The sequence below is a fragment of the Lactuca virosa genome, chromosome 5 (assembly GCF_052849685.1).
Source record: "Lactuca virosa cultivar CGN04683 chromosome 5, Lactuca_virosa_CGN04683_v6, whole genome shotgun sequence".
Classification (NCBI taxonomy): Eukaryota; Viridiplantae; Streptophyta; class Magnoliopsida; order Asterales; family Asteraceae; genus Lactuca; species Lactuca virosa.
The window spans coordinates 213,453,202-213,463,952 of record NC_136430.1 but is presented as its reverse complement, the minus strand read 5'-3'; the positions used below and the strand labels follow the sequence as shown (position 1 = coordinate 213,463,952).

Here is a 10,751-nt window from a genome sequence, read left to right as displayed (position 1 = left end):
ACACCCTTGGCTGTACACCCTTGGCCGTGAACCCTTGGCTGTAAACGAGAAAACCCTCTCGACTCGCCGAGTCACTTTCACAACTCGTCGAGTCCCCGCAAAGTTCATCATGATTATGGTCCTTTCCAGTGGGACTTAAGGTCCCAAACTTTAGATCCATCATCTCCTATTGTAGATTTCACGTAATGTTACAAACTTTACGTGCATGCAGGGCCTTTCATAACCGTAAACACCAAAACTAATCCTCCAACAAGGTTTTCATTCATGGGGAGGGAATAAGCTTATAAAGCATGCAACTTTATGATATTTGGGACCTGGTGAGGTTCAGATCCGGAACCATACCCCTATGATAGGTCCAGATCTAGGCTAGCTTCCATTTCCTCAAAGTTTGGTTATGAACTCCCAAATAGAATATAGGCTTATGGTAAAAGATTCATACATCAATTTGATGCCCAAGACGAACTAGATGCTAGATCCAGTGTTTTCCCCTTGATTCTTCTTCTCCAAACTTGGATTCCTTCCCAAATTCCCAAAGTCAAGCTCTCAAATGCACACACTTCACACACTAGGGAGTTTGCAGCCGTACACAGTCTCTTATGATGCTAAGGGAGGCTACAAGAGCGTTTAATGAGGCATATATAGGGGCAAACCCCAAAATTAGGGTTTTTCATTAAACAGCCCTGACTCGTCAAGTCAGCCTTCTGACTCGCCGAGTCACTTCCGATTCGTGCCCCTGAAATATGACCCTACTCGACGAGTTGAGCTCCCAACTCGCCGAGTCCATGCTCAAATCCTTTCCAATTCAAACTAGGTGTTACACATAGTTATCTATAATTAAATAGATAATTATCTATTAATAACTAAATACACCTAATTACAAATTAAGTCCTCCTTATTTATAGTTCTAATTAAACCATTAAACTATTGACGAATAACAAGCTAGACCCTTTATTTATTTATTCACACATTTAGAATATACTTTATGTGTAACCCAACAGGCCTATGTATTTAGTAGTGTCACCAAATTATTGTGTTAGTGTGTGTATTTCCAAAAGAATCCCATTTTCACACGTCACAAGAGCGGTACAACCGTATTTATAAAACTACATATGGTATCTCGACTATGACAAATATTGAGATGAGGAGCGAAAGGTGTGATCCAGTCCTTTAGGTATGTGATTAAATATCCCTTTTATCTAGATATACTAATGAAGTTGAGACATCAAATGTAGTCAAACTCATACGTTCAATATTTTGTTTCTTGATAGAAATTCACGGAGACCATATAGCAGAATGTAGAAGTAATCATATGTCAATCCAGTATGCGTATGGCCATACTTTTATTGTCAAGGTTGAATCATCGAGGGGCCCATGGATGTTACTGGTAACAAAGGTTAGAATGAACAAATATATATTGACTACATAAACCCTTCCCATAATCATATGACATTGAACAATCCTTATATGCCTCCCACTTATAGATAATGTTTGGGAATCCTAAAAGCGTGAAAGACAATAAGTCAAGTGTCTCATGTATTTAATTTTTAAGGACATAATATATTACCATCATAGAATTACTTGTGACTTATTCAATGACATAATTCTATAAGTGTGGGTTACTATAATACTTGATATTTATCAAGTACATATAAGCATATGCATGTCTCTATGAAATATCCATTTCTATGGATAATATACTAACACATAGTCTTGATTTACAACTTTTTTCCATGAAGAACGATCGACTGTGGAGATTCCAAATTAACTAGTATCCAATAAAGAATTTAAACATGTAAATGGAGCACAATAATGAATTAATGAAAATAATTTCTCTCTAGCATATATTATTATCTTTGCATAATAATCATTACATCAGATAAAGTGCATACTCCATAAGTTCCTAAACATTAAGTCAACTAAAATAATTATCACTAAAGACAATGCATATCGACCCAGTATGAGAATCATGCTTCATCTATAATAGTGGCTTGGTAAATGGATCATCTAAATTTCTACCCGATGCAACTCTATTAAACATAATGTCTCCTTTCCAATAACTTTGTTATATTTTATAAGTATATGATGTATGTTCTTTTGTGACTATGAGATATCTAATGAATTTTTTTCATCCATGTAGCCTCCTTTTGCAGCACCATTAGCTACCATATACTCATATTATGTTTCCTAATCAAAATATGATATCTTTCATGGAACTCCTCTAAGTCTCCTCTCATATGTTCATTTGTAGCACGAATCATGATTACAAATAGCAATTGTCTCTATAATCTTGGAAGTCAGAATCATGTAACTCTTTACATTAAGCTCTTCCTCAAAAGCGTGACTTTTGTTCTTCTCAAATACTTGATAATTATCTTGATTTTGGTGAGTCGAGAAATTAATCAAGTAACGATTATAATCAGAAATATGAACAAGAAAAGTAAATAAGATCTAGTTTCAGCTCATATTATCTGGAAGGTTGCAAAAGTACATATGTGTGTGATCAGAGTACAAAAGTTACAAATGACACAAGCAACAACACTATACATAGTGCCCTCAACAGATACAAAAAGTATAGTAGGGCTTCGACTATCAGAGTGTTACAAAATAACCGTGCTTACTAAAATACATAGATATGTTGAAGGTGCATAACCTTTGATAAATAGAACTATGTAATACTTCGAATACTACAATATGAAAACTTCAAAACTTTGATATCATCACAACATCTTTTGACTCTATAATATCCCCCTTTGTGATGAGTATCTAAGTCTTCAAACAACAGGTAAAGTCTTCACTACATTCAACAAAACTCTATGAATCTCCATGTACCATCAAATTATCTTCCTTATCTCCATACAATCTTCATTAGAGTTCTTCTTTCACTTGTTAATTATGAGAACAATGTTGGTAAGATTCATTGTAGTGTACATCTCTTGAAGTCGGTACGAAAGAAATACTTCTTCTTTCCTCCCTTCATATTCTTTCCTTGAAACACCACTCTTTTGAGTTTCATCAAGATTTCACTGACTTCATAATCATTTATATCTAAATCTTCCCTCAATTATTAGTTTGTATTCTTTGGTTTCTTCTTGTAGGTCGTAGCAAACTTGAAGTCTGTTAATCCCAAATAGGAAAAATAACAATCTATGAAATTCTTGATATGACCATAACCAATGATGTATGTTACTTTGTCTTGAATCTGATCATTATCAAGATCTCACATGATCTTTGTAAGAGTCACAAGATTATTCAGATTCATCATAGGAAAATTGGCAATGGTGAATTCACAAGGAGTGTTGTCAGATCTGATGATCCTGTATGTATAATTTGGAATAATGCCTTCAAACATTATATCCTTCGATATAGAAACTAACTTGATTATCTTATTCAAGGACAACATGGAATCTTATATTCATGCCTTTATATTCTTCTGTATCTTGGTAGTTATCAGGAAGCTTGAACTGAGCAAATGTGAACATCAAAAGATTGAATGGAAAGTCAAGTTGATTAAATGTTGAATCTTTTGCTAGGTTATGGTTCAGTATTCATATAAAACGAAATCAAAAGAAATCAATGGTTATTGAGGAATGGATAAAGCAGAGGGTCGGCACACACTCTGATACACATACCTGGAACCAGACTTGATTGCTTACAATTTTCTCCATGCTACTTCATGGATTTATTACTCTTATATATGATTAGTTTGTTTGACATCAGTTTCTTTTGTACCTGTTCTTTTGAAACAGGTGGAGGTCGTCCGACATAGCGATGATAAATTCAGGGAAGGATAACCGATAGGCCATTAATTCAGTTGTAACATACGTTCATTATGAATAGGTGTGTTCCTGAAAATCTTTTACATCATTAAAGAAAATTTCTTTTGTAGGTCATCATATCTTTTGTGCGTTTTTTAGGTTGATGTTATTGGAATCAATGAAGCACAATTCTTTAATGATCTGTATGAATTTTGTTCTAAAGCTAATGATGGAAAAGCTATCATAGTTGCAGGTGTTGGTGATGATTACTTAAGGTATGTAACTAAATTCCATAGGTAAACCATTAATCATGTACTTTGTTCATTAATCATGTATTTGGTTATCTAAATCGGCAAATATGATGTCTTTAAGTCATTTTCAGTGACTTCCTGAAAATCTTTTAGATTATTGAAGAAAATTTCGTTTTTAGATCATCGTATCTTTTGTGGGTTTTGCAGATGGATGTTACTGGAATCGATTTTACAATTTCTCATACACTCTAATTTTCAACCAACAGAAGGTGCATAATATGATTTCATTTTTATATGTATATTGAAATTTAATAGGCACGCTTTTTAAAAAAATTTAGTAAATAATGTCCAATTTCACAAAACCAGAAATTTCTGTTACTTCAACAAGAGTATTTATGGAGTTTATTTACAAATGGTTTATCATAGCTTCATGAAAATGGTCCCAATTTACTGAATTTTATGAAAATTGTGTCATTTCAAAAGAAAAATAGTTCCTAACTAATGAATATCGATATATTTGGTATAAAATATTGATATCCCCAAATTATTACAAACATATAACAGGTTTTGCTTTTCATTGTTGGAAGTATTCCATAATGGTCTTAATTGCAAGCAATTCGAGTGGATTTGTTAGGAGTGTAGGTGGTCAGGATCGATAGTAACATCAAGGGTGTGAGTTAAGATTAATGCAACTTCTTCTTTAGAATGAAGAAAACTTGTGTACCCTTTTATGATGATGAAGGGAAAGAGAATGCCCAAAATGCCCATGAAAAGTTGGAACCATTGTGCTATGCCTCTAAAATATTTGTTTCTTCTTAGTCTCCTTCTTCCACTCGTTGGATGTGAAGATAAACTAACAAATTTAGGTTCCATCTCTTAGATTTAGCCGATTCTACAAAAAAAAAACATACTCTATTGAATCTTTCCTAAATGCTTTTACATGTAATAGCATTTAGACCCATCAAATTGGTGTGAAAGTTACTGTTGCTTATCGAGGTGCGCCGGTTCAACAGCAGGTATGTATTAGAACATAGAATTAATTAATTTCTTCATTTTTGTGTTCCATTCCCAATACATCAATCTGATTGGTCTTATTGTTCTTCGATTTTGGTGATGCTTATGTTCGTTCGAGTGGGGTGTAAACATCTTAATCACGACTCCTGGACGTTTAACTGTCATGATTGAAAGATCAAGAATATCACTCAAAAAGATCAACCATTTGGCGTTAGATGAAGACTTGGTTTTATTCATTACTGTTTTTTTTTTTTTTTGTAAACTAATAATATTTCTTTCTTAACTATTTGTGCGGGGAAATAAACAATGCCTTATAATTTTCAATCTCTTTTCATTTTATAGACTTTACTTCTCTTTTTATATGAACTTGAGTTCATAAATTTGAGAAATTTATCATTTCTATTTTTATTGTTTCATGTATGCTCTCCAAACACAGTCCATATTCCATAACACCATTTGACTATACTCAAAAAAGGGATAGATAACACATCAAAAATATTGAAGACTTCCAACCCCCGCAATGCGGGGACCTTCTCTAGTTAACTCATAATTAATATACCATTTAATTAATTAATAAATATTTTATCCAATTAATAAATAAATAGCCATTTATTTTTTTTATGATGCACTTGATAAATAAATGATAAGTAAAATCTTCTATTTTTATTTATTTAAGCCAATATTAGTAATAAAATTTATATTTTACGATTGTTTAGTATTTATATGTTCTTTCTTATGCACTTAAGTATATGACCCCATAGATTTACATACGAACGACATCGAAACTACATTTCTTTTTTCATTGCATGTTAATCCCAACATATAACAAACATTTCACCAAATTGAATGATACCATCCCTCTAATACTTACAGTTTGGGACATTATTGAGCGAAAAAAATAAAGTAACAGAAGTACATCAATGCTCCCAAGTAAATTATATAGTGGGGGGCATTATACAAAATAGGTTATTCAACTCCATGGTTGTGGTAATTAGCACCAATAAAGGCATAATACTTTATTGAAAATCAAATACCAGGATTTAGGAAGCATATTCCAGGGCCCAAACAACTACGCAAAAGATGCTAGGACCAGATACTTATGTCATACCTTATATTAGGGTACCCATACTTTTATCAGACGATGCTTGGCATGTTAGTAAAATGCAAACATACTAACCTTTCCATTGTAAAGATGGAAATCATTTATGGCCCATGTCCTTTTTGCTTGTAGGGGATAGATATAGTTGGACCATTTCTATAGGCGTCACAAAAGGTCAAGTTCATATTAGTATTAATATATTACTTCACCAAATGGGTAGTGCCAACACCAATGACAACGATCACTTGAAATAACATAGTAAATTCATGTGGAAACAAGTTATATGTCGATTCGAGATACCACACATAATTATAAGTGACAATAGAAAACAATTTCATGATAACCTGTTTAAAGGATGGTGTGCCCGATTGATTATAAAGCAAAACTTTACATTTGTTTCTCACCTACAACAAAATAGGTAAACAAAGGTTACAAAACTACACTATCATTAAAGAAATAATGGTGAGATTGGGAAGGATAAATGAAGATATGTAGATGAACTATAAAGCATATTAGGAATCCGAATACATAACTAAAACAGGAACCGCAACAAAGAGGATACCATTTAGTTTGCTGAGTAGTTAAGAGGCGATAATTCCTATAGAAATCGGTCTTGCAAAGACCAAATACTAAGTTTTACTCCTGAAACAAACAACATATACTTACGCACCAGCCTAGATTTTTTTTAGAATTGTTGATGACAATCCAAAATATAGGCATATATGGTCTTTCTGGTTAGCAAAACTAATTCTTTTAAAAAATCCAAATACATATCGACGAAAGGCAAACCAGTAACAAGCTACGCCGCTAGTCCTTTCTGGTTAGCAAAACTAATTCTTTTAAAAAATCTGTGAATCTACGAAATATAACATTAAGAATGCATTAGTGTTTTGATAACCAAAAGTTCGAGAATCAATAGAATAGTCCTCCGTATAACCATCGTCAAGGTCATATATGGTAACATCAAAACTTAATTCAAATTAAACTCTGTAAAAAATATCATATCTTTCAAGATAACTCCAAAATGGAACCACATCTTCTAATATATCATAATTTTCTCCGACTTGTAATCCTTTTTTATCTCAAAAAATATTGATATGAATATGAACGGTTACGATATAAGTTTAAATCTAATTATTTGTATTTTAGCTATTTAGGTTATGTAAATCATTTGAAAACCCAAGAAAAAATATCTTTTTAATAAAGTTACGTTTATTTTGAGAAAGGAAGAGTAAATGTGAAAGAAAAATTTAGGGGAGTGGCCACATGAAGCATCCGCCAGAAGGGCAAAATCGTAATTTAAGACATGAAAATATCAAAGCAAACGCTCATCGAGGCTAAAAACACGAATGAAGACAGCGAAAACCCAACTGGTATCTTTTTTCCCTTTCCTATAAAACCATGATAAACAACCGCACCTTCCACCACCAAATCACTTTCCCCTTTCTCTCTTTCTCTCTCTACATTTCTCGCCGGCCGTTCGGTTGTTCGTTCCGGCCATGGCGCCACCTTCACCAGCCACCAGCATCAACAGAACATCCAGCGACGGCGGCACGATCATACTCAACAAATACCAACTCACTCGCCTTTTAGGTCGTGGTAGTTTCGCTAAAGTCTACCATGGCCGTTCTCTCATCGACGATTCCTCCGTCGCGGTGAAAGTTATTGAGAAACCCTCCATCGCAGATCCGACGATGGAGCCACGGCTGGTTCGTGAAGTCGCCGCCATGCGGCGGTTGAACCATCCCAACATTCTCAAACTCCATGAAGTGTTGGCGACGAAAACCAAGATCTATCTCGTTATGGAACTCGCCTATGGTGGTGAGCTTTTCACACAGTTGTCCCGCCGTGGACGGATGAAGGAAGCAACTGCACGGAGGTACTTTCAACAGATCGTATCGACGCTCAATTTTTGTCATCAAAACGGAGTCGCTCATCGCGATCTAAAACCCCAAAACCTTTTGTTAGACGAAGATGGGAACCTGAAAATCTCTGATTTCGGACTCTCGGCGTTGCCTGAGTCACAAAAGGACGGGCTCCTCCACACTGCGTGTGGAACTCCAGCGTACACTGCACCAGAAATCGTTCGCCGGAAAGGCTACGACGGAGCAAAGGCGGACGCGTGGTCATGTGGAATTATACTTTTCATCTTCTTAGCAGGTTATCTTCCTTTCGACGACAGTAATTTAGCAAACATGTACCGGAAAATTCACCTACGTGAATTCGCATTTCCCGATTGGATGCCAAAACAACCGAGGATCATTATTCAAAAGCTCCTAGATCCGAATCCGAAAACCAGGATGAGCATCGAGACGTTAATGAACCTCTCATGGTTCAAAAAATCACTGAGACCCGATCCTACTCTCGAACTCCACAACGAAACAGAAACCGAAGCAACCGGAGAAGATGATTTGAGTTCGATTAAACACAAGACGACAATGAATGCGTTTGATATAATCTCGATGTCGTCAGGGCTTGATTTATCAGGTATTTTCGAAGAGAAAATCGTACGGAAGGATAGGAGATTCACGACGACGGCAACGGCGGCGGAGATTGAGAGGCGGGTGGTGGAAGTGGGTGAGAGATTGGGGTACAGATCGAAGAAAATGAAAGACAAAGAGAATAGGAACAGGGATGTGATGGGGTTGGTGAAAGGTAGGGTGGTGGTGTTGGCGAAGGTGTTGGAGGTGGCGGTGGATTTGTTGCTGGTGGAGATGACGGTGGTTGGCGGCGGAGGTGGGTTTAGTGAGGTTGAATGGGAGGAATTCAAGGTGGGTTTTGAAGACGTTGTAGTGTCATGGCACTGCTAAAGATGGAGGTTGATTATCGGAAAAAGATGTAAATATGAAAATTTGGTAGATTTGGGAAATTTCAACATCGGGTAGCACTAGATCTATTGTAGGATTGTTCTTGTTTGTAAACAATTTTTCAGAATTCTAATAATCGACTCATTAATTAATTAATAATTTGATGTTTATTAGTTTTTAGTTCTGGACTTGAAGTTTTAACACAGTGCTTAAGTTCTTCGATATCTTTGCACAAACAGACATGAACTTGGGCTTTTTTAGTGATTAGTGATTGTTGATTGGTGATTGGTGATGGGTGATTAGTGTGATTAGACCATCTCCATTTATATACTTTATTTTTTATTTTATTCTTAGAGTTAAAATAGTACTAGTAATACTGAATTTATTTCTGATGATTCTATTTTCTTATTAAATTTTTATATCAAAAAATATTCCAAGAATATTCTTTTTTAGAACTTTGTGTAAATTTTTTTCTAAATTATTTAAAATTTCAAAAATATATTTTTAACTTATTAGAATTTTTTGTAAATTTTTTATGTTACAATAACTTAAAAAATTAAATTACTAAATAAATAAAACCAAATTAATAAACATATAAAAAATTATTCATATATTAATTAGCAAATAAAGTTTGCAAAGAAGGGTTACTGTTAATTTGGTTTTATTTTTGTCATATTAAAAATTGATAAAATTCATCACATATTATAACTTCTCTAACATATAATACAAAATTCAAATTAAAATCTTTTTGAAAATAATGATTTTGCTACTAGCAAATTTTTATATTTATATTTTTTATTTTTAAAATTTTTTGATCTAACACTAATTTTAAAATTAAATTATTGGCATTTTATAAGTTTTAATTTTGATTCCTTATTATATTTTAAAACATTATATTCCCCCATTTGACCGATATTTAATCTTATAAACCCTTTTGGAATTGATTGGCTTTTTCCTTTAGTAAGATTAGATACAATCTAGGTGTTGCTAGCTTTTAAAGCATCAAATTCCTTGCTCATGGCCTTTCTCTGTTATGAGAATTGAACAATCTCTTCATAGCTTGAAGGTTCAAAGAGAACTTGAATATTTTGATTAAAGTCCTACTTTCCTCATTAAGATAAGTAAAACACAAATATATAGAAGAAGAAATATTTGTAATAATATAATTAAAGATTCCATAGCTTTGCCACATATAGAAGAAGAAATATTTGTAATAATATAATTAAATATTCCATAGCATTGCCACATATATAATCTTGAAGTTTAGCAGGAGGCTAATGAACTCTTATAGATCTTCCAAGAACAAAAGAAGTTTAAGCTATGGAGGAGTCTTTTGTGGAGAATGTGAATTAATTGGATATGAAGCAGAATGATCATTGGATTATGTAATTGGAAGGTTGTAATCAAAGAAATCATATTATTCTTGTTTAGAAACAAAAGTGGAAATATACTATGAACTCGTATGTGATGACTAATATGGAAAAATATTATCATGGAAATTAACATCTCTGGAAATGGTAATCTTTTGAGGATGAAAAACATAAAGTTTGTCGGCCTTCTTCCCAAAAGGATATCCTACAAATATACAAGGAACAGCTTTAGGTTTGAATTTGTCCCTGTATTCTTTCAAAGTGTTAGCAAAACCCAAACATATAGAATAGAGAAAGGATTTTTCCTTTGAGAAGTTTTGATGGAAAAAGATTTATGAGATAAGTACTTATAAGTACACAATCACTCTAGAATTTGATAGGTAAACTGGATTGAAACATTAATGCTGCTAATTCTAACAAGTGTTTATTCTTCCTTTCTACCACACCATTTTTGT

The 10,751-nt window shown here is 33.7% G+C and overlaps 1 protein-coding gene across 1 annotated transcript; it reads left to right on the top strand.

Annotated features, from left to right (window-relative positions):
• Positions 1-7,522: 7,522 nt before the first annotated feature.
• On the top strand, positions 7,523-9,106 carry CIPK7 (CBL-interacting protein kinase 7). Its single transcript, XM_079051443.1, has one exon. It carries the CDS (start codon positions 7,619-7,621, stop codon positions 8,927-8,929), a length of 1,311 nt encoding a protein of 436 aa, XP_078907569.1. The 5' UTR covers positions 7,523-7,618; the 3' UTR covers positions 8,930-9,106.
• The last annotated feature ends 1,645 nt before the right edge of the window (positions 9,107-10,751 follow it).